Here is a 23,794-nt window from a genome sequence, read left to right as displayed (position 1 = left end):
CCCTTCAAATGGGAGAGGATGCTTATTTAAGGCATACAAGTTTGAGTTATGCCGTGAATCAGAAAGTAGCCTTGGTACATTAAATCTGGCTTGCTTTTAAAGGGTATTTGCTGGTTGATTTCTAGGGGGGGGGAAAGCCATGTTTACAGGTGAGGCAGAGTTTGAACATCATTGACAATATTGTGAAAATAAGGCTTTTATGTTTTTCTATTTAGTATCAACACACTCTTTTACTCCAAGACAGTTTTGTAGTTTGTATTCACATCCTCTTACGATGTGACCAGCTGGAGTAACCAAAGCTTTTTAACATAGAAACAGAACATTGCCTAAACGTAGCTTTATGCTATGCAGGTACACAGCGTGAAAACCAGCCAAAAAGAAACTGGTACTCCAAAGTGCCATTCTTACGGACAGGCTCTGTGTTCCTTGGCAAGTAGGACAAAATGCGGGATTAGGTCTCTTAATAAGGTGCTCAGTCATGGTTCTCTGTAGTAGTGTGTGGAGAGAAATGGGTGCTGCTAGGTGGCAATTCCTCCTGCCTGTCTGAGATGCTACCCAGTGTCTAAGACAGTGTTAGAGACATGTTGTTTCTTACTTATACACAGTGCTTGTTAAGGTGTATTAACATCATGTTTCCTAATTTTTGTTTGTTCCTGTATTGGTATTAGTGGGGCTAATGGGCTTAGAAGACTGAAAACAAAAGGATCCTTACAACATCTTGCATCCACAGGATTGTGGCGCTGCATTGATGTCACTTCAGAGTACAAGAAACATAATCCCATTACTTTTAAAAAACATAATTTGGCTTTGTGAAATAAGGCAAGATGGAGGACGGATTTAAGGCTGCGACAAAAAAATAAAAAAACCTAAACCCAAACTGTGAAATTATAGTTTAAATGCAGGTTACAGAAGGCAAAGGTCACCAGCCATGAATATTGCTGTCTTCTTGGAGCTGGAAAAAAAGGGAATGCAGGGACCAAACCCTCACTGCAGGGGAATTCTGTTTTATTCCAAACGTATGGTTAATTTGCATAGAATGGATAACAGTTATTCTAAACTAAAGTCTAAGAAATACTAGCAAGAATTAGATTAAATGAGGGAATAAGGACTTTTTGGCTTTATTATCTAGCATTCTGTTCATGCAGTGTCAGGACAAAAGGTGGGATAGATAGTCTGATGTAGCAACTGCTTCTGTAGACTGATTCATGCTTAGGGCTACTGTAGTGAGATACATCTGATCTTATCTGACACGAATATAATATGCTTCCTCTGGAGGCTTTGTTTAAGGGGCTACATATGGCGTATCGCTAGCATAGGACCTTATGTAAAGTCAGGAAATTCGTTTAACTGATGGCAGGATGACATGTGAGATGGTAACTTATGTATCTGATAATTTGGCTATAATAGGTTCCCTCCTGTATTACTGTAACACTTCATTTTTCTGACAGCAAACTCTTTTCTCCAAGCTATGAGGCTTTATTCTCTGCTTTTGGTAATTGTTTCTCCCGTTTGGGCTACCAGTGAGCTTGCTGTGAAGTACATCTAGCTTTAGTGTTAGAGTGGATTTGGGGAGCATACCCACTTAGCCCCGGTACAGGCTGGCCCAGATGAGAGACCAAGGCAAGTGTTTGTGTATAGCTTAGAAGGAATATATCTTGGAGCAGAATGGAGTCTGCAAACAAGCAATCTTGGAAGAGTACGGGATTCAAACGGATTATGTTCTGTGCTTTCAGACCAAAGGCTAAGTCTTGAAAACATGATTCCTGCAACTGTTCACACTGTCCTGAGTGCTCTATATTTATGCTGCCACAGAAAGAACTGGTTACACTCGGAGGAGAAACACAAGAAACACTAAGGACTGAAATGCGTTTGCGGCTAAAGTATCGTCATCATGAATAGGTATACAACCATCAGACAGCTTGGTGATGGGACCTATGGCTCTGTCCTCCTAGGGAGAAGCATTGAATCTGGAGAGCTAATAGCCATTAAAAAGTAAGTATTTTCATTTGTTATTTAACAGTGGATGGTTCAGGTTTTTTCATTCTATGGTCCACTTGGTCGTGCTTGTTTTGAGTACTTCACATTCCAGTTCCACACAGTGTTTGTATTGAGCATTTGCATGCTACCCCAGTACAAATCCAAAGTTCCTTGTATTCTCCAAAGCCTCAGCAGAAGATAAAGAGGTTGAGATATATAGGCTTATTGTAACAGTGCTCTGCTGCTAGGTGCAGTCATACGTGTATTATGTGTATTATTTAGAGTATTCTGCAGTGCTGCTTACATGGAACATAGGTTTCATGGGCTAATATCCAGTGTAATGTTAACGCTGAAGTCATAATTAACACGATGGATCTCATTATCCATAATCTGTATCTTTATATTCTACTACATATTGGTCTTTTCAGCTAAGATTTTCTTAAAATTTCTTGAAAAATCCACGATTTTCTCTGACACTTCAGTAATGGTTTCAGTTTGTAAATGGCGTATTTGTCCTAGCTGTGGTAAGAAACAACAGTAAAGCATTGCAGGCACCTTCCTGAAATACCAACCATGACCCAGGGACATACTTGTCCAAAGAGTTTTCAGTACAATGCTGGTTTGTATGAACAGTCAATAGCTAGCTTTAGGAACTTTGTAAATCCTCTGTGTTGAGGGTATTTTTCCTGTATCAAATCTTGGCAGAAGCACCTTTGATTTTCATTTTGCAACATGGTAGGAACTCAAAACTTTCAGAACAAACCAGAAGATGGTACTGTCTTAGATTACACATTAATGCCAATCCATTTGGAACAGAAATGGCCTGGTGGCTGAACACACAAGATGGCAGTTGCAAAAAACTACTTAAAAAAAAAAAAAACAGACCCTTTGAAGGGCTTGTAGTTCTTAAACTATTGTAACTATAAGAGCTGATTTCAGATTAAAAACTTGCTACAATAATAAGTAATGTTGAATTATTACTAAAGTCTGACAAAGACTCAGATCTTCAAAGGGTATCCTAACTCCCTCTGAAATCCAGACTCTAAACAGTTGGGTATTTTTGTAAGTTTAATATATGCTCTTGTGTGGGTGTGCCTTCATCCTGTTGGTCCGAAAGCATAAGAGTTATGTGTGAAAGAACTGAGTCATAATCAAAATGCATGTGAATAAATAGGACCATACATTACACACAAATAGTATGTTCAGAGTTATAGTCTGGCTTAGGAGAAAACAGATCTGCCACACAATTTGTTTCTGTTAGAGCAGAGTTGCTTGTAAGCTTGAAAGGAAAGGCAGAATTTGAAAAGAAGTTGGTATGATAGATGCAACTGGCAAGGGAGAGAGAAACATGGGAGCAGTGGACACTGAAAACTGGAGAAACACAACTTAGATGGGAAAAGTATTGAAATTACAGAGGAAGAATACAGAGAAGAGGAGCAAGAAGAATATGATAAAATTTGAGACACGGTGATTTAATTTAATTTTTCATTAGGTTTGTTTCAAAACTTAGTCTGAGTTGTTCATAACTGTCACAACCCTTGTTCTTTTTACAGTTAGGCTGTACTTCACCACATTGTATACTGGAAGGAAAAATAACATGCCCTGACTTACTGAAGGCTCTGAAATTTTTCAGCAAGATACATATAGGAAAAAGACAATCCTGTGTAATAGTAGTGCTTTTACATTCTATTAGAATGTACCTTATCCGGACATGTAAAGTTTTTTGACAAAGGAGATAACACCTTATAATTTGATAGAACTGAACTGTTAAGATATAATGAGACTTATGGGTCTAAGACCAGATGATGTCGATCATGTATTAATTGGCTTTTTCCCTTCTACTATTGCAGAATGAAGAGAAAGTTTTATTCCTGGGAGGAGTGCATGAACCTTCGAGAGGTTAAGGTATTTGTCTCATTCAATCATTGTCTTTAAAGTAGATGACCCCTGTAACATTTTTGAGGCAACATCGCATTCTTTCTACCCCTTTTACCAAAAACGTCCCCCAACATGAGCTGTGGCATATGGCATTACAGTTCTGTTTTCCTGGCTCTGCAAGTGAACGAGGTGTCTATAGTCTTACAAAAAATCATTTGGTTGCAGAGAGCTGCTTCCTCCTTGGTGAGTGGTGTGTGAGAGCGCCTCATATCACAAAACCTGAAGCTGATGGGTGTTTCAAAGCTTGATAAATAAACACATGCCCTTTGAACAGCAGTAGCCTTTGTACATGCAGTTGTTTCTGGATAGTTGGTTTGGTGGCAGACATATGACATGAAATTTTGACACCTGCAGAGCTTTAGGGGTATGTTCTAAAGACCTCTCTTAATTTCTAGTCCTTGCTATTAGTGTTGCAAACATGCAAAAAACTTAGGTCACTTTTCTTAAGTACTGAGTTAGTACTGTGCTGCTACAGCAAGAATGAATGTGGAATACACTGAAGATGTAAGAAGAAGGAAGAATGAAGACCCAAGTATGCTGGTTTTGGCTTGGATAGAGTTAATTTTTTTTCACAGTAGCTCATAAGGGTCTGTGTTTTGGATTTTTTTGGATTTGTGACCAAAACAGTACTGATGACAAGGCAGGGATGTTTTAGTTACTGCTCAGCAGTGCTTGCTCAACCTCAAGCCACCTGTTTTAGGGTGGGCAAGAGGCTGGGAGGGGACACAGCCAGAACAGCTGACCCAAACTGACCAAACTACCAAACTGTTCAGCAGTAAAAACTGGGATAAGGAGGAGGAAGGGGGAGCATTGGGAATTACAGCATTTGTCTTCCCAAGCAGCCATTAATGCATGATGGAGCCCTGCTTTCCTGGAGATGGCTGAACACCTGCCTGCCAATGGGAAGTGGTGAATGAACTCCTTATTTTGTTTTGCTCATGTACTTAGCTTTTTCTTTACCTATTAAACTGCCTTTATCTGAACCCATGAGTTTGCTCACCTTCTGCCCTTTTAATTCTCTTCTCCATCCCACCTGGGGGGATGAGCAATCTCAACTGTCTGGCAGGGTTAATCCACAATACTAAGGAAGAATTTCCAGGTTTGTGTTTAGTCATGAGTCTAACCTGACTATTGCCAGTTCAAGTTCTAGAAGAGTGTGAATTCTGCCAGTAGGAAGTTACTTACAGAGAAAATGCAATTGTTATGGTGGTTGCTGTGACACCAGGTAGCTGGCTTTCAAACAACCAGCACATCAAATTGATATGTATACTGTATATGTATCTGGTAATACTTGGAGATCTGGTCTTTGTTCTCAGAGCTGTCTGATTACTTAAGATATTGAAGAAGATTTGAAGCCAAGTCTTCTGCATCAGTGAAATGTTTTTTCTTTCTCATTAGAGTAAGACCCTCGTAAGATCTGTTTGTATTTTCTGTTTCTAGTCTTTGAAGAAATTAAACCATGCCAATGTAGTAAAGCTGAAAGAAGTTATCAGAGAAAATGATCATCTGTATTTTGTGTTTGAATACATGAAGGAAAATCTTTACCAGTTAATGAAAGAAAGGTATGTAAGCACATCACCCATTCCTACTACAAATTAATTTCTTGTGTAATGTGCTTTTAACACCCTTGTTACTTTTCAAAGAACTTTGGATCATTTATTTAGGTTTAGATGACTATGACTTAAGGCTGCGTGCTGCAGTCGGAGCTGTGGCTGTCACCTTTGAGCATATCTCAGACAGTTTAGTGGGAGTTTCCAGTGTTGCTTCCTGTATTAACCTAGCAGATAAGTGGGGCACTCTTTTGACAGTTAGGAACTGTGAACTTTTAACAGCCATCACACGTAGGAAGTATTGAACCTAGAACTTCTGATTTCTAGATAAGTACCCCAATCAGCAGTGCTTTTCCTATTAGAGGGTGGTATCTCCACCTCTTCTGTTATACCTTCCTCAGATAAATGAATGAATAAAAAGTGATTGAAACAGTAATCAGGAAGGGTCAAATTCCGGATTGCTTCTAGGAATTTTTTTTTTAACTTGGAATTTGAACTGATGTCCAAAGGACTGTCTATTTTATGTGTCAACCTTCTCAATAAAATATAGCTTTTTGATATTGCCTGGAGCGTTAATAGTCTTAATTTTACCCTTTGGGCCACGATAGCATCCTTCAGAGGATAATTTGGGGCAAAATAACTCCCTGCTTTGAATTGTTCTCTGAGGAGGCTGTTTTCTTTCTATGGACCATAGAATCAGCCCAGGAGGTGACAGTAATCTTACTTGATTTAACAAAGTAAGGTTATTGTTATAACGTAACTCTGTGAATACTACAAAAAATGCCCTTTTAAGTATAAAAATACTTATTATGCATGCAAAGGTATAGAACAACTTTAACTAAATTGGGTACCTATATATGGATGCTGATTTTTAATCATGAAATAAGGAACCTTGAGAAAATTATTCAAGTGCCTAACATACAAACCAATTATCTTTAGGAATTCTTTAGAAATGCATGATGGTATCCTGCCTCCTTAAGAAAACAACAAGGGCAGATGTCTGTAAAGTGTGCTACATATCAGATTCTCTACAGTTTAGCTAGGCCTTGGACTAATTAGACATTGTATAAATCAAACCTTTAAGATTGTGATTTATTTGCTTAAGTCTTAGTTAAAATTGCCAGTCTTACTGGAAGGGACTGTAGAAGAAATACGACTCTTTCTGCTGTAATTAAAAAATAAGCAAGCAAATATGAAAAACTTACTCTGGTAGCTGATCTCACTTCTGACATGTGTGACGGTCAGTTTTTGTGAGAGAAATAAGCTCAGAAAATTGAAGTAAGTCCCAGGCCATCATCTTCATTCACTGTTAGGCTCTTTCTGAATACCATTGTCACTGATTTCCACTCCGGCCCATCTCTCCTGTGTTTTGATATGTGCAGAGGCAGCTGGTGCAGAGCTGTTTGATCAGAAACCTCTCTTGGTAAGAGGAGCTATCATAAAACCACCTGCCATGGTTGATTTTCTTGCTTGAATATTGTGAGGAGAAGAGCCTCTTTGTTTTCAGTAGTAGCAGATGAGTATTTTTTCAGGTAACAGGAGAGAAGGGAGTATTACATCAGCTGTTAGATAATAATAAGGGAAAGTAAAAAATATGGCTTGTATATCCTTTAGAAGAGAGTCCAGAAGAAACTGTTGCACGAAAAGCACTAAATTAACATGAATTCTCACTGTTGTGAGGAGCGTGCCTCATGACCTGTACATGTCATGAAGCAAAATACATGCATAAATACAGGCTGCATGGAGAACGGATTGCAAGCACCCCTGAGGAGAATGACTTGGGGATACTGGTAGTAGACAAGAAGCTCAAGATGAGCCAGCAATGTGCACTTGCAGCCCAGAAAGCCAACCATATCCTCAGCTGCATCAAAAAAAGCATGGCCAGTAGGTTCAGGGAGGTGATTCTCCCCTCTACTCCACTCTTACGAGACCCCACCTGGAGTATTGCTGGGGCCCCCAACATAAGAAGGACATTGACCTGTTGGAGTGAGTCCACAGGAGGGCCATGAAGATGATCAAAGGGCTGGAGCACCTCTCCTATGAAGAAGAGCTGGGGTTATTCAGCCTGGAGAAGAGAAGGCTCTGGGGAGACCTTTTATCAGCCTTCCAGTACCTAAAGGTAGCATACAAGAAAGCCGGAGAGGAACTTTTTACAAGGGCATGTAGTGAGAAGGGAGGGAATGGCTTTAAACTGATTGAGATTGGATGTTGGGAAGAAATTCTTGACTTTGAGGATGGTTATTTGCTGGAACAGGTTGCCCAGGGAAGCTGTGGATTCCTCATCCCTGGAAGTGTTCAAGGCCAGGCGGGATGGGGCTTTGAGCAGCCTGGTCTAGTGGAAGGTGTCCCTGCCTGTGGCAGGGGGCTGGAACTAGATGATCTTTAAGGTCCACTCCAACCCAAACCATTCTATGATTCTTTGTTAAGGTTTGTTCAGTTTGGCCAACTCTCTTTTTTTCTTTCTTTTTATTTTTTTCCCATTTTTAGTTCAGTGTCCCACATAGTCTTGATATCACATAGTCTTAATATGATGTGTCACTTATGGAAATACTGTCTGAATTTTATTGGAGAAATGAACTACATGAGAGTGTTATTATTTTTACCTTTTATCTTTGGTCATTAGGTAGCATAAGCTAATGTGTGAACTTAATCATTAATACTTGTTTCATACCTTTTCTTTTATCCCACAGAAACAAACTGTTTCCAGAGTCTACAGTTAGGAATATTATGTATCAGATCCTGCAAGGCCTTGCATTTATTCATAAGCATGGTAGGTTACATTTTAGCTGTAAACATTTTGTCTTGAAGCAAGATAGTGGCTGTTTAAGTTTTTTAATGAGTATGCTATTACATTACTAACTTTACTGAAGGCAGTGATCAAAAGAATGGCACTATATGAGAAGAGTCAGATTACTGAAAATAACTGTATTTTACAGTTGCCTGATACTGTAGTCTAGAGGTTTGCTCACTTTCTTTTCTATAGATTTCTACTTTCTCATACTAGCAGCTGCCACTTGCTAAAACTCATCTGACATTAATGGGCACATTTCTTGAAAGATTTAGAGGTCCCCTGAGATTGAAAATAAAGGAAAAATTATGCTTTTTCTTAAGGTACACACAGATACTCAAATCATACATTCTCTGTAAGCTATGCTTAAAGTAATGAAGTCTGAGTGGCAACTTTCATTTGCATGGCCTTCAAACTAATTTTTACAATGATAAAAGCTAAAGCTGATGTACCAGCCAGTACTAACAAGACCCATTTAACTAATAAAAAAATTAATGATAAATTCCTCACCACATTTTGCTGCCCTGTTCAATTCTGCCTGCTAAATGTACTGTAGTATATGTTGCTGGTCAGCTCTCAGGGTTATCAGAAGAGAAATAACGTCAGTGGCCAAAGTTCTGGAAGTGAAAGGCTGGTAGTACCAGCATTTCAGTTTACTTGAAGAACACATGTAACTTTGTTTTACAAAATATTTTCAAGCTAATGGCTTTATTCTCTATTCTAATAGTGCTTGGATACTCTTCTGAAACCAAGCTAGAAATTCCAGTCTGTTCCAGTGAGATACAAATAAACTGTATTTTTTTTCTGTCTTAAAATATTTTGTAAAAATTTAAGCCACCTTTTTTTAATATATAAATTGTCAAATGGTTCACAACCTTTCAGAATACCTTCTACTACTATTTAACTTACTATAGCTTTAAATAATGAACAATTTTGTGCTGAAACTGTCTTGTTCACTGACCTGCTACACCCTAGACTGGTATTTCTGTGAACATGTTGCAAATCCATAGTTACAAAGATCTGAAAATTCTTGGCAAGTCTGACAGGATGGTCTTGATGGTCTTGCGGCTTACAGTGTATTACTGGGTGTCCCAAGATTCTCTCTTCAACAGTTCTGGAAAAATCACATGAATTTTTTTTTTTCCTCTCAATTTCTGTATTCTACTCCTGTATGGCATAGAAATGCTTGTCAAGGAAACTTTTTATGTTCTTTATCTATCCAAACTCTAAGCATCTTTTCCATATCTGAATACACAATCAGTTGCTCTTTTTACACGTTTGCCATGAAATAAATTTCCTCAAAAGCATTCTATTGATGCATTGCACATCTGTTCAGCAAAATACAGAAGTACTAAATGCTACAAACAACATTAATTGCTCTGGTACCTTCCAGAGGCAGTATTTCAAGCTGGCACCAGAACATCTATTTAATATACTTAGGAAGAACATAATCTGCTGGTTGGTAGATACCTACAGCACTATGTCTTTGATGCTGTCATGCATTAATCTTAACAAACAAAAGTTAATATACTGGACAACATAGACACATTCTATGTCAATATTTATTCTGTCTTCTGTGGGAGCATATTCAAGGCCAGGGAAAAAATGAAGCTTGTTGGAAAACCTCTGAAAAGGAGGTCCTAGAGCTCTAGAGAGGTACTACAGAGAGTGCTGTATATAGGAAACTGTCCTCTTAGATGCCTGCAAAAAAGAATCATGATTACAGTTTTCCAGACTAAGGGTGGAAGCAGATTTCAGAGATGGTAGTCAGTAATATTCTAGCCTTGTTCTCTCATTTGTATTGAAAGAGCTCCTGCCAAATGTTCATTTGTGATCAAGTTCTGCTGAATGCAGATAATACTAAAAAAACACACTGAGATCCTCTGACAGGGCAATGAGTAACTGAGTGCTTGCAGATTATTATGTTCTCAGATTTAAAAAGAGGTTTCAAGGTGCAAAAAAATTGCCTCATATTTTAATTTGTAGTCTGTTTAAAGGAACTTCTAAAGTAATTTTTTTGATGTCTTCATTGCAGTTTCAAATGCAATTAGAATGAAATTAAAATTAAAGTGTATTTTTTTATGTTAAAGAAGCATCACTTAAAAGGGAGCTATCTGACTGAATACTCTGAATTTTTATAAGATAGTCAACTTACATATACTGTTCTTCACAGTCTGACTGAATAACCATTATATTGACTAGCTCTGTTGATCATAAAAAACTTTGCACTCTGTGTTGTGCTATTCAAGCTTCAGCAATAAAGACTAAAGCAAAAGAATCCAGGTCGAAAATAAAGGCTACAGCTTGGGGTGGCATTGCAACGCACATCAATATTTCATTTGAATTTTAGGGTTCTTTCACAGAGACTTGAAACCTGAAAATCTCCTTTGCATGGGACCAGAACTTGTGAAAATAGCAGACTTTGGCTTAGCCCGAGAAATCCGATCTAGACCTCCTTATACCGATTATGTATCCACGAGATGGTAAGTGCTGGTATTCACCTATGTTGTGTGAAACTTATAATCGAACCTTTAAAGAAGTAAAGTACTGTATTTGTGCTGGATGTAATACCACTTTTGGTGCCTCCTTTTGATAAAAAAATTATTTAAGCTTAGCATAATTTGAAGAGCTTCAGTTAGTACAAGACAGTTTACAGATGACAGCAGCACAGGAACAAAAAAGGAGCCTGGTAAGGCCAATGGGACATGCTGGGATTGCTGCATGTCAGAAGAGTGTAAGAGAGCTTATAAAAGCGTATGTAGGTTTTAATTCTTCATTCTAGAAGAAAAAAAAAGTCGTCTTATGTATAGGATAAGAGAGGATAGGAACTTTTTAAGAGGTGTTTGCTCTCAACAGCAAAGAACGAAGAACTGAATGGTTTCATGTATGTCTGCTTGAATTGTGTTGATTGTTGAGATATGTTTAGCTTTTTTTTTTCCTCTCTTACAGGTACAGGGCTCCTGAAGTCCTTCTGCGATCCACCAGCTATAGCTCTCCAATAGATATTTGGGCTGTTGGTTGTATAATGGCAGAAGTTTACACACTGAGGCCTCTCTTCCCAGGCGCCAGTGAAATTGATACTATATTCAAAATTTGCCAAGTCTTGGGGACACCAAAGAAGGTAGCTAAAGTAACATTCCACACTGCAATAGTACTAGAGCTGTTCTACAATACAGAATGGCACAATAGCAGTAAGCATAAAAATAATCAATTTTCACACTTACTGCTATTGTATGGTATTGATCTCAGATATAGTAAACTAAACTAAAACTTAATTTCTGTGAAATAAGCATTATGTATTTATGCTATAAAACCTGACATATGGAGGAGAAATGGACCCCTGAACACCTAAGTCCTTAGACTGTGATTTGATTAGGTGGAAATTTCATTATCTCTTGCACATTGTGTATAAACTTATGGTTTAAGAGGCTAGAAACTGGAATCATAGCAAGACTCCTGTCTCCTGATTCCATTTGTGCCTTTGACTTGGCTGGATTTAAAGCAAGACTAATCTCTCACCAGAGGTTTTATGTGAAAATTTCTACTGAAATCTTTAATGTAGTCTATTATAGTATTATATATATTATATATTTATATTGTATATATTATATACTATATATAGTATTACAGTAAGCTGTCTATTACTGATAGGAAAATATATGGTAGTGTACTTAGGCATTGTGATATTTTACCACTGAACTTTATTTGTGACTGGAAATCTCATTCTTCCAGAATGACTGGCCTGAAGGCTACCAGCTTTCAGCCTCCATGAATTTTCGCTGGCCTCAGTGTGTACCTAACAACCTAAAAACTCTCATACCTAATGCTAGCAGTGAAGCGGTGCAGCTCATGAGAGACATGCTGCAGTGGGACCCCAAAAAGCGGCCAACAGCTAGTCAGGTTTGGTTTTGTTTTCTTTTTCTCACACCTGCATATGACACTTCCTTTCACTGCAAGACACCTTTTATAGACAGTCATTTAACAGTTGCTCAGGGGTGCATTTCTTAGAAGGGAGAAGAGCAGAAGCCAAGAATAATTTGAAAGACAAAGGGGAGTAATTAAAAGAGAGTAATCAGTGTTTTGTATACAACATCAACTGCATGGGGTGTGTGCTCAGTGATCAAATCTGTGGCTGCAGTGTGTATAAGTATACCTGAATTAAGTATAGTCCAGTCACTGTGAACAGCAGCAGAGTGAAGGTAGGATGTATGGCTGAAGGCTGTGATGCTGTTCTTTCATTGTTGTTGGGGCGAACCGCAGAATCACGGAATAGCTGAGGTTGGAAGAAGCCTCTGGAGGTCATCTGGTCCAGCCCCACTGCCCTAGGCAACAAGTGACAGTGCTCTGTCACCCTCACAGTAAAAAAGTGTTTCCTCATGTTCAGAGAGAACATCCTGTGTTTCAGTTTGTACTCATTGCCTCTGGTCCTATCGCTGGGCACCACTGAAAAGAGCCTTGCTCCATCTTATTTGCACCTTCTGTTTGGGTATTTGTATCCTTTGGTAAGGTCCCCGTGAACCTTCTCTTCTCCAGGCTGAACAGTCCCAGTCTGTTAGTCTTTCCTCATACATGACATGTTCCAGTTCCTTAATCATCTTTGTGGCCCTTTTCTGGACTCTGTCCATTACGTCCGTCTCTTTCTCCTGAGCCCAAAACTGGACACAGCTCCAGGTGTGGCCTCACCAGTGCTGAGCAGAGGGGAAAGATCACTGCCCTTGAGCTGCTGGCAACACTCCCACTATAATGCAGCCCAGGATACCATTAGCTTTATTTGCTGCAGGGGCATATTGATAGCTCATGTCCAGTTTGGTGTCTGTCAGGTCCTTTTCAGCAAAGCTGCTTTCCAGATGGTTGACCCCAGCATCTACTGGTGCATGGGGTTGTTTCTCTCCAGGTGCAGGTCATGGTATTTACCCTTGTTGACTTTGATGGTCAACGCAATCCTGTCTGCGCATTTCTCCAGCCTGTCAACATCCCTTTGGATGGCAGCACAACCCTCTGGTATATCAGCCATTCCTTCCCATTTTGTGTCATTGGTAAACTTCCCGAGGGTGCACTCTGCACCACCATTGACATAAGTAATTGGGACGTTGAACAGCATTTGCCCCAGTATTGACCTCTGGGGTACACTGGTACCTACTGGCCTCCAACTGGACTTTGTTCCTTTGATCAGCACCCTCTGGGCCTGGCTGTTCAGCCAGATTTCAGTCCCCCTCGCTGTCTGTTCATCCAGCCCACTGTTGGCTGGGTAAAAAGCTAGCTTATGCAGGGCAATCTCAGATCATTTGCTCTGTAGATATGTCCCACCATCCTGTATGTAAGCATAGCATATGTGTTGCATGTACAATGGTCCAGTTGATGTTGATGATGGTAGCCACTGATTGCAGATACCAGTACTGTAGTGGTAGTACCCAACTACTGAAATGAGCAGGGTACTTTCTGAAAAACAGATGTGATACTGGGTTCAAATTTGTCTTTAGTTCAGTAGGACCATAGCTGAACCTTTGTGATTATATCAGGCCTTCAGTACCAATTGTAATAAAAAGCTTTAAAGCTAATTAAAGCAGTTAAAATAGATGGAAAACTCTCAAAGGTGTTGAAAAGCAAAAAATACTGACTAACTTCGGTATTAAGTCCTGGTAAGTTGATATCTGTTGAAACTTTTCTACTATTGCAGCATTATTCTGAATTGGATTGTGCTCAGTAGAATCTGGTGTTGAGAGACGGGTCTTCTGCTTTTTCACACGCCAGAGAAAGTTAAATTTGCACTGTCACATAGGGCTAGGGTAAGTTAAAAACTTGCATTTTCTAAGTTGGATCCTAACATCTTCATTATGTTTTAGGCACTTCGATATCCGTATTTCCAGGTTGGGCATGCTCTGGGCATTCAGGAACTGGGGAAACAAAAGGAACTGCATAATAAATCATCTCTGCATATTAAACCTGTCCCCCCAGCACAGCCGCCTCTGAAACCTCACACTCGCATTTCATCAAGGCCTTTTCAACAAAGCCAGTCTTCTCAGCTCCTGGTGTACCCGTATAGGACAGACAACTCTGGGGCTGAGCACAGTAACTACTTACAGGAGGACAAGTCTAACCAGGTTCTTCTGCCTGCAATTCACAATAAGGTTCCTCAGCAGGTAAAGGTCCATCTAGCATAAGATACACTTCCTGATTTTTCCTTGATTGTGTTTCTTTTTCTTGTTCTCTTTCAAGGTTCTTATACTTACTAAAATGACAGGAAATGGGAATAAAGAATAGCTATAACTTCCTGCTAGAAAGTGGAATTAACTCTGTTGAAATCTAAATCCAGTTGCTATAAAACAAGCAAGTTGATTTCTCATTTCAAAGCCATTTTATTCTTCCCTTTGTTGTAAAGCAGCACTTAAAGGATGTTACTGTGATTTCATACGGGTAGAAAGGATGTACAGTGGTCAGAATATTAATGAGATCGATGCCAGAGAGAAAAGTATTAAGCTAAACAGTATTGAAATGAGGGAGAGGGGGGATTCTGCCTTCACCCATTTAAGGCATCCAGTTTGTGTGACTGGGAATAGTAGTCCCTTTGGGCTTCTACACTGGCCGTGGAAAACAACAGTTTCTTCTTTCAGCATAAAAACCTACCATTTCTGTTGATAGTACAAGGAGGCGGTATTCATGAGATAGATTACAAGAGCAGAGAGTGTGAATGCTGCTGCTAAGACATTGGTCTTAAATAGGGTCTGTACTGGCCACATACAGAGTCACACAAGGTTGAAATGTACTGATACTTTAAGTGGCTGAAGAGACACAAATTTGTACCTGTGCTGTCCTGCAAGAAAAATAGATTTCGTAAATGTCTAGGCACAGGCTTGTGGAAACAGGAACATGTATGCCATTTTGTACTCCTAAGATGGGTCAGGGAATAAAAACTGAGCGTGAGCTAATTGGTTGGGAGTTTGTATAGTGAAATATAAATAGAATTAGAATTGAGACCTGAGAAATTTATTCTGTCAGTGCAAGTTACTTTATTATAAGATGAAATGCAGAAGATAGGTAGTAGTGTCTACAGGCTGTGTTCTTAGCACGTTTAGTGAAAGATTAGGATTCTGCTGTTAGAGCACTACTACCACTATTACTCTTTGAGACAGGAAAAAAAGTCCTCTTTGTTTCTGTCACCTGGTTTATGGTGTCAGTGCATGGGTTTGTTTCTTTTCAATCTTTATAACAGAAAACATCTGCTGGGACTGAGAATATAAATGGTGAACTTAAACCAAAAACTAGGCGAAGATGGGGACATCTTGCTAGAACAGTGAAGAGTTCTGAAGACTGGGATGACTTGGAAGACCTTGATTTCAGCTCTTCCATCACCAGGGTGGACTTGAAAAACAAGAAGAGGCAGAGTGATGAAACTCTTTGTAGGTAAGTTGTTTCTTTTATGTCCATGTGCTGTTTGGTCTTACTTCCTTAGGCTTCACTTCTCATCATGTTGCTCTTTATGCTTTCTATGGATCCAGAAACATATATCCAGGCAAGTAAAGGACATGCAGCTTGTCTCTTTCCTGCTTTGCCTTGGCTGCTTGTTGGATGCTGACCTTTGAATTGCAAGGCGTTTTTTGATGGGCAGTGCACCCTTCTATACAATTCCTTGTTCATTTTTTCCCCACTGAAAATTGTTTAGCTTAAGTCTTCCCAAGTTGGTCTTTTGAGTATCTACTTTTATTTCACATATGAACCATTTTGACATATTCCATGCATATAAACTAGTTTTGGTGACTCTAAGCTGCAGTTTCCATGGATCATACACAGTAGAGAAAAAACAAGTGATTTATAAAACCTTTAAAATGTATTTATAAGGGAACAAGAGGTGTGAATCTGATTTTCAGGGGCACTTACATGTCTTCAGGCTGAAAATATTCCCTGTTGTCTGTATGTTTATGCTGTAGCAAACACAGTATGAGGAAATGGTTCCTGGAGATGGGAAGGCCAACTGTGGCCAAACATATGCTATAAGGATTGGACTAAGTGTAGCAATTTTGGGATTACAGATTTGAAAGCATTTTGGACCTGAAGCCTGTGGATGCTGTAGGCTCTGGCAGCAGTGCACCTTCCCATGTGACCTTTCCACGGCAGGACACTCCCACCTTGCGAGTTTCTGCAGCAAAGCAACATTACTTGAGACATTCTAGGTATCTGCCTGGTTAGTAAAAAATACTTATTTCTTTTTCTTCCTGTAATTCCAACAGCAATATGAAATAGTCATGGGTACACGAGGCTTTATCCTTTGAGCTTGTGAAGTGGGGCTACTGCTTAAAGAAAATGAGGAGAGCAAGAGCTTTGCTAATGTAGATGGCAATGATACAAACTACATTCTAGCAACTGAGATAAATTCTGCTTACAAGAAGGGGGCAGGATTCATGGTACTTCTTCCTGCTGGATACTCTTATTCTTTGAAGTGTGTTAGAAAATATGCCAAAGTATTCCCTGTTTCCCTAAGAAGGATAAGACTGGTCTTTTAGACTGGGAAAGAAAGTGCCCTATGTTTACCTCATAAGTATATAATATTATGAACAGAAGCTAACTGATAGTGGGAGTATGCTCTGCTGTAGCTTGGAGTTAAGTAGAATGCAAATCCATGTCTCTATAGAGGAATTGCCTGCCAGTCTTCATGTCAACTTCTGCTATACTGAGACCAGTGCTGAGGCAGGATGAGTACAGGAGGTGGGCAACATGTCTGCCTGTATTTAAAATGAGCTGAATATGAATGTATCCTCTTTCATCATTTCTGTTTATAAAGGAAGTGTTAGCTGTTCCTTCACTTGTAGTACTCATACTTCAAAATAAATTAAGTAAACAAGAAGGTATCATGATTGTAAAATCAGTCTTTTTTCCTGAAACAATTAATTGCAATGACTTTCAAATTGGATCACTTAAGTAAGAGTTTTGGTAGCTAAAAGTTGTATTACTGGAGGAGGTTGTAAAACACGTGATCCCAAGCCTACTTTTGCTTTACCATAAATTGTGAGTGCATCCTTGCATGTTAGGTACCCTGCCACAGTCTGTGGTTTCAGTAGATACACCAAAGAAGAGTCCAGTACTACGACAAATGTAATCTACTGTTATTTACTCTCAAGTTATCTTGTCACTGTTAGGTTAAAGCTGTAAAATGCTGTGTTTGATGCAAAGCATAGATTTCATTTACATAGCAAGGTTTACCTTCTACAACTTGAGAATATTTGCGGCCTTAGTGTAAGGGTCTTGTCCCTTGATATCAGCAGCCATTGATGCTAGCAGAACTACTCACACTGTTATCTTTGCAGGATTAGGGCCTATGTCAAGTCATAGTGTTCCCATATGAGCGGATGGGAAGTAACCCAGAGGCATGTTAAGAGTGAGAAGGTTTTAGTTAAGTTTGCTGAATTGAACATCTGCTCTAAGATTGTGCATCAGATGGAATGAATGCAAGCCTGAGTAACAACAGAGATTTCAGCATGGTAATTTTTGCATTTTTGCAATAGGAATAAGCACAAGGAATACCATAGTCTCCACTTCAAACAAAGAGTCTGTTCTGTCTAATCCCTGGCCTAGTTCTGGTTTGCCTGGGAAAGCATCTGGTTTGGGAGGAAGTATTAACAGGATGAATTCAGGTAAGAAGCTGCGCTTAGGTGATGTTCCCGTAATTCCAGACAGCTATTTTTCAGGGCCACCCATTTCTGATACATTGTCAGCTCCAAAGATACTTGCTACCATGCCTGGTCTTTCTGTCAAAATATGTTATGAGCACTGTTCCTTGGATTTGGAGACTACCTTAAACTGAAACATAGTCATTTTTTCTAATGAATCCCCAAAAGTCTGGTTTGAAGTACAATATGCATAGAAGGTTGGACAGCTTAGGTCTCTTTGACCTGAAATACTTCATCTTGCCTTCAGTTTCCTTCATCTGTTTGTGTAAGTCCTATTTTCAGGTTTCCATGTTATTTTAGCCCAGCTGGTGCATAAATGGCTGTCATGGAGGAGGAAGCTGGTCTAAATTAAACTAGCCATATACACCAGTCTTGTTATGTGAATAAAGCAAATCAGTCATCTGTTATCATGTCTTTTAATTGATGCTGTTTAAAATAGGGATATAATTGTAGCTTTGAAAAACTAAGGCGAAAAGCAAAACTCTTCAGTGTTTCTTCTTCATGTTTTTGGGGCATTTGGTATTTCAGGTGTTTAATCCCTGTTATTTCATTGTAGATTTTTACATTAGATTTTACCAGATATACTTAAACATATTGATGTTTTAAGATTGTGTCTATGTATTTCCTGTCTAACTCTTGCCTTCAGGTTTTCATGTGATACAGTTCTGCAGTGCAGTACTTGTTTTGCATATGTTGTTTCTTTGGTCCAAGATTCAACAGAAACGTTTTGGGCCTTTAGAAACTGGTTTAAAAAGAAAAAACCTTAAAATTTTGGATGTGGTTTAATCAGAAAATTGTTCTTTGAAGAGTGAAGGTGGGAGGATGTTGTAAATGGCTAAACTACCTGAGAGCCTTTATATACATAGCACAAGTTGCCTTCCTGGCTCTTTTACAAGTTTTTGCTTCTTCTGTAGCAGCATCATATATCATTAGATTTTCCCTTTTTAACTTGCAACCATCATTTCCCACAATATGCTTTGGCACTGCTCTAGTGTTCTAGTATGTTACAGGCATACATGCAGTGGATCTGATCTGTGCATGCTAACTTGTTTATAGTGTCCATCTGCACTGTTTTATTTATACCTATTTTTGTTCCAATTTCTATGGCTTATCCTACAGGTTGGTCAAATCTGTTCCTGCTCATCTTAGGGACAAATTATTTAGTTGACGTTATGAATTTGGAACATTAATCTATCCCAGTTAAGCTGGGTTCTTACTGGCTTCAGTAAGAGCTTTGAGTGGCACCAGAGCCCCAGACTCACTGCGTAGAAATCAGGAGTGAGTATATCCATAGAACCCAGCTGCTGAAAGTCAAACAAGACAATTCCAGCTGAACTCCTAAGTTCAGAAAGCTCTGAGAAACCTTGAAAAAGCTGAGATGTTAGGGAGAAGCAGAAATTGCCCTTCTAGTAGTACAATTTGTACCCTTTTTCCCTTTCATCTTTAAATGCAGTCTGATGATGACAGTCTGATGAACGCAGGTATATATGGGATCTGTGGATTTCTAGTGTCTTCAATGAAGTTCTCGTTTTCATCAGTCTGTGATGAGGCTTGATCTTGAGTATGACCCCTCTGTGCACACCTTTGTCATCTGTTGATAGTATGGGAGATCCATTGTTTTGAGCTCAGGTGTTCCTTGCCATTTCTTTCAGGGCCCTTAGGATCAAGTGGTCTAACTAGTGGTTATGTCCCTTCATTTCTGAAGAAGGAAGTAGGCTCTGCTGGGCAGAGGGTTCAGTTGGCACCAGTTGTGGATCCATCTTCTAGTAAGTATAGTACCAAAGTTGTCTTGGTCCCTTGCTCATTACTCTGGTAATGCTGTATATATGCAGCACTGAGCGATTTATCTTTGCTTTACTTTGTTTGTAAATATTTGACTGACTGGAACTACAGTTTGTAATCTTGCAGAACTCCATAGGGAGAAGGATTTGGTTTATTTCTACTTTGTTTATGAAATACGTGGGTTTATCCACAGCATATTTCAGTGGGACCTAGAGGTTGCTGTGAGAGCTGGCACAGAATTCACATTTGTGAGATCCATGATATAAATACTCCTTGTCTGATAAGGTTTTAGGGATTGGATCCACTATTGTTTCACATCAACAAATTCTATTAAAAAAGGAGGCTTATATCCTGAAGAAATAAGGAGCTGGACCTGCATCCACTTATTGCTCAATATGAACAGCTACTCACTGAACTGTTATCTCATGGCATTTTCTTTTGTCCTTTAGATTATTCTTCTCTGAAGTCAGTAAGACCGCATCTTGGGCGGCCATCGTTCAACTCGCCTACAAAAAGCACACCAAGGTTAATGCCTCTCCCCCCACCAGCTCAGCCAATCCATGGGCGTGTTGACTGGTCTGCAAAGTATGGTGCTCACCGGTGACGTGTGGAAATACTCTCTGAACCAGTGCGTGTTTCCCGTTAAATGGTTGTTAACATGAGACAATTTGATACTGATTTATATACCTGTAAATTTGAAAGAAACAGATCTTCTATGAATGAGTCATTTTGAAGGGTTTTTTACTTTTATTTGTATTAATTTGAATGCAGTCTTGTACCTTTTTGTATAAATTGTTTTGTTATATAATTGGGTCCGGTTATTTTCATAAATCTGATACATTTTGTATATATGGCTTAGGGGGTTTGGCATTTTTATATGATAAATTTTTATAATGAACTTTTTAAAAATCGAACTTTTCCTTTATTAGAATCAATTTTTTTATAAAAGTGGATTAAAAAAAGCAAAGTGGTGCAATATTGCAGTGGAAGAGAAGTACTGAGGAAGGGGCATTCATTAGACATTTTCTGAAGTTTATGTGCTAAATAAGGCTGTATAATTTCAGCGATGCCACATCTTGATGCCATGCTTCTTGCTTCTGTTGTCCTGTGCTCATTTGCTTTGTACTGACATCAAAGGAATGAGTGACTAACAGTCTAAACTCTCATTTGCACTCAGAGACTGCTGAAGGTCGGGGGGGTGCTTCTTATTTTTCATTTATTTTGCCTTTAAAGGAGTTTTTGGACTGCTTCCAGCGTTCCAGCTCCATTCTTGGGCTTTAACCAAATTTGGGGAATCTCCTTGTTTGGTGAAGGGTGAAAACCCTTCTGTAGATCTGTGTTCTGACACAGCACTCTTTTGTCCTGCTTCAGAGTTGCTTCTTGGCATTGTTCACTTTGAAATAGAATGTGGACCTACCTCTGTTAAATTCATTTAAATGTTCTGATGATTTATAAGGAGAAAAATCAGATTGTTTCTTCTTTTTTTCTTGTTGGGAATATAAGATCTGAAGACATATTTAAGACAGTATTAACAATTATAAAGCTGGTTTCAGAGTAACAAAGTATTAGTGATATACCAGCAGCAGAGTTTAAGGAAACAATATCTATGCAGCTGACTTAATTTTCACAACTGCTTTAAATCACTTGTGGGGAAAAAAAAATCCAAAGGAAATTAGTCAGTTTAAGATAGTTCTTCTCTTCAATACATCTTCACTTACAATGTGAAGAGTATGTCAGCTTCTGTAAATTAGTCCTCCAGGCTCTACTGCAAAAAATGGAACCTTACCTGGTCCTGCTAAAAAACATTCTAAAATTGTAGTTGATTTCACAGAAACTGATACAGCTGTTTAAAGAGCAGTTTAACTCAGTTTATGAGAGAAAATTATTTATCAGGTTATAGGGAAGAGAAAATCGCCGCATTGCCTGGTTTAATGCTGCTCTGGAAAGGAATGCCAGAGTCCAGCCGTCAGCAAAAGATTAGTTTAGATCACAGCCAGAATTTGGATGTTCCTGCACATCCTTCCACAGAAGAAAGAACAGTTCTGTGGGAGAACACCTTTTATAGTTGTGTTTTGGAACAGCACCACCAAAGCTAAAGTGTGCGTAAAAATGCATCTTCCTGCAGAAGCGTACAGAAATGTTCACCTGTCTGAGCTCATTTTATGAACAGATCGGGCAAATTGTATATTTGTCAGACTTAAACCTAGTCTAAAGGGATCCGAACAGGTATGGTTCTCAGCATCCAGCCATTTGAAAGGAGCTGAATGACAGTGTGTTAGTGAGACCCTCTCCGTGGGATCTGCCGGTACCCCACAAGGGGCAGCCACTGTGGACTGGAGACTGGTAATGCACGCTGGCCTTTTCAGTACTCCTGTAGAGAACCTGTGGGACTTGGAGGAAACTGTACCCTAGAGTAGGCTGCTGGCTCAGTGCTACGGGGGGAACCATGAGGAGCACCGCTCACTGTTTGCTATTATGGGCTCGGTCCACAGTGAGACAGACAGTACGAGTCAAAAAGGGAGCAAAAGGGTCTATGCATTAAAAAAAAGTACGCATGTAAGACTTACATATGCCAAGGATGTGTTATGTGTCGAGCTACTCCGTTATTTGTTCATAGCGAGTAGACTCCAAACCATACCTAACTGCTTCCAAAGCAGTGATGCCAATGCATAGCAGTAAATTAAAGCAGCCATTTGATTTCTGTGGCACACACTGATGGTGCCTTTGGGTAAATGGAAAGGGAAACATGTAAATTTGTGTTAGAACTGGAAAGAAAGTTGCTTCTCTTGGTGGAAATAAATATCTGTATTTATGTCTAGATATCATTTAATTTATTTTTCACTGAATAATTAGTCTCAAGAGGGGAACACCCTGAACCTGTCCTAAGTTTTCCTAGACCTAAGTAGGCAATTTAACTGTTGCATACACTGAATTTCTACTACTGGAAGCAGGAGATGAACAAGTCACAAGAACAGGCTGCTGAGGCTTGTATTCATCCTACCTAGCTGCAGGCACCTAAGCATCAGCTCCTTTGTTGTGAGCTAACTCTTTAAACCAGTGGTGAGTGAGAACCATCTCAAGAGAAATTTGGTTCACCTGAGAACTTAGTAACCCTCTTGAGATGCCTGGATCTCTGCACTAAGGATGGGGGCTACTCCATGTGTTTAAAGTGATACAGGGTGAATCTGAGCCTGGCCTGTAATCTCTGAACCTTTATCAACCCTGCAGAGATTTTCTTGACAATAGCATTCAGGGTTTGGTCGGTCCAGCAAACAGGCTGGAAAAAGTAGTAGTGCTTTTTTTTATTTTGGCTTACCTCCTCCTCTCCCAAATTAAAGCCTTTATTTTGGAAAAAAAGGCTGCTAATCTTGATATTCAGAATCACTTCTGCTAGGTTTAACTTGGTGGGACAGAAAATTAGCAAAGTATAATGGCAGCACTTGTAGCCTTTAATCAAGAAAATTCATAATGAAGTTGGAAAAAATTATTTTCGAGTAAGGTCTGAGTTGACTGAGCTATGTATTTTACTGTGCTGTCTGTGTGTGCAATATAGATATGGAAAAGATGTAGGTCTCATACTGAAATCTGGACAAGCAGCGCTATCTGAGAATTTATCCTATGTAACCTGCTACTTTGTGCTTTAATATTTAGCAGCATCTTTATGCAAAATGTTTTTAGAATCCTACTGTTTACATTTTCTCAGGCTTATGCATAATGTGTAATAATGACTGTTGGAAGTAAAGGAGCCTGGCAGTGGACTCATTCAGCTCTGTAATCCAGATTTTTGTAAAAGAATTGTGTAAGTGCCATGATGTTAGAAAAAAAAACCAACCCCCCCCCCCAAAAAAAAACCCAAACCAAGCCAGAAAACCCACTTCTATGTTGATGTGAGTAGGTTGCCATAATGTGAGGAGGAAAACAAATACTAAAAGAACATTTTTGTACATATGTGGAAGGAGAGGGTGGAATTGTCAGAGTTGAGTAAAGAAATAATGGCTTTTGTTTATTCAGTGGTTTTGTTCGAATATGTATAAATGTTTGGTTTCGTTCCTTCTCTGTCACGTCTCCTGCCCAGAATAAAGTTACTCTTGAAGAAA

At 39.2% G+C, this 23,794-nt stretch overlaps 1 protein-coding gene across 6 annotated transcripts in view; it reads left to right on the top strand.

Moving 5' to 3' along the window:
* Positions 1–23,794, top strand: part of CILK1 (ciliogenesis associated kinase 1) — a 26,083-nt gene extending 2,289 nt beyond the window's left edge. The window contains exons 2-14 of one of the 6 annotated variants that reach the window (XM_037392368.1): positions 1,813–1,992; positions 3,828–3,882; positions 5,356–5,477; positions 8,156–8,235; positions 10,604–10,736; positions 11,203–11,374; positions 11,986–12,153; positions 14,097–14,393; positions 15,464–15,654; positions 16,281–16,432; positions 17,751–17,879; positions 19,568–19,681; positions 20,147–23,794. In XM_037392368.1, the coding sequence (XP_037248265.1) occupies positions 1,892–1,992; positions 3,828–3,882; positions 5,356–5,477; positions 8,156–8,235; positions 10,604–10,736; positions 11,203–11,374; positions 11,986–12,153; positions 14,097–14,393; positions 15,464–15,654; positions 16,281–16,432; positions 17,751–17,879; positions 19,568–19,681; positions 20,147–20,301 (1,869 nt within the window). In that variant the 5' untranslated portion in view covers positions 1,813–1,891 and the 3' untranslated portion in view covers positions 20,302–23,794. Of the gene's footprint in view, positions 1–1,733; positions 1,997–3,827; positions 3,883–5,355; positions 5,478–8,155; positions 8,236–10,603; positions 10,737–11,202; positions 11,375–11,985; positions 12,154–14,096; positions 14,394–15,463; positions 15,655–16,280; positions 16,433–17,750; positions 17,880–19,567; positions 19,682–20,146 lie in introns of those variants that run through there. The other 5 variants (XM_037392365.1, XM_037392366.1, XM_037392369.1 and 2 more) reach the window with 5 other exon arrangements.

The sequence above is a fragment of the Falco rusticolus genome, chromosome 6 (genome assembly GCF_015220075.1).
Source record: "Falco rusticolus isolate bFalRus1 chromosome 6, bFalRus1.pri, whole genome shotgun sequence".
Taxonomy (NCBI): domain Eukaryota; kingdom Metazoa; phylum Chordata; class Aves; order Falconiformes; family Falconidae; genus Falco; species Falco rusticolus.
Note: the sequence above shows the minus strand (reverse complement) of the source record. Positions and strands in the feature narration are given on the sequence as shown.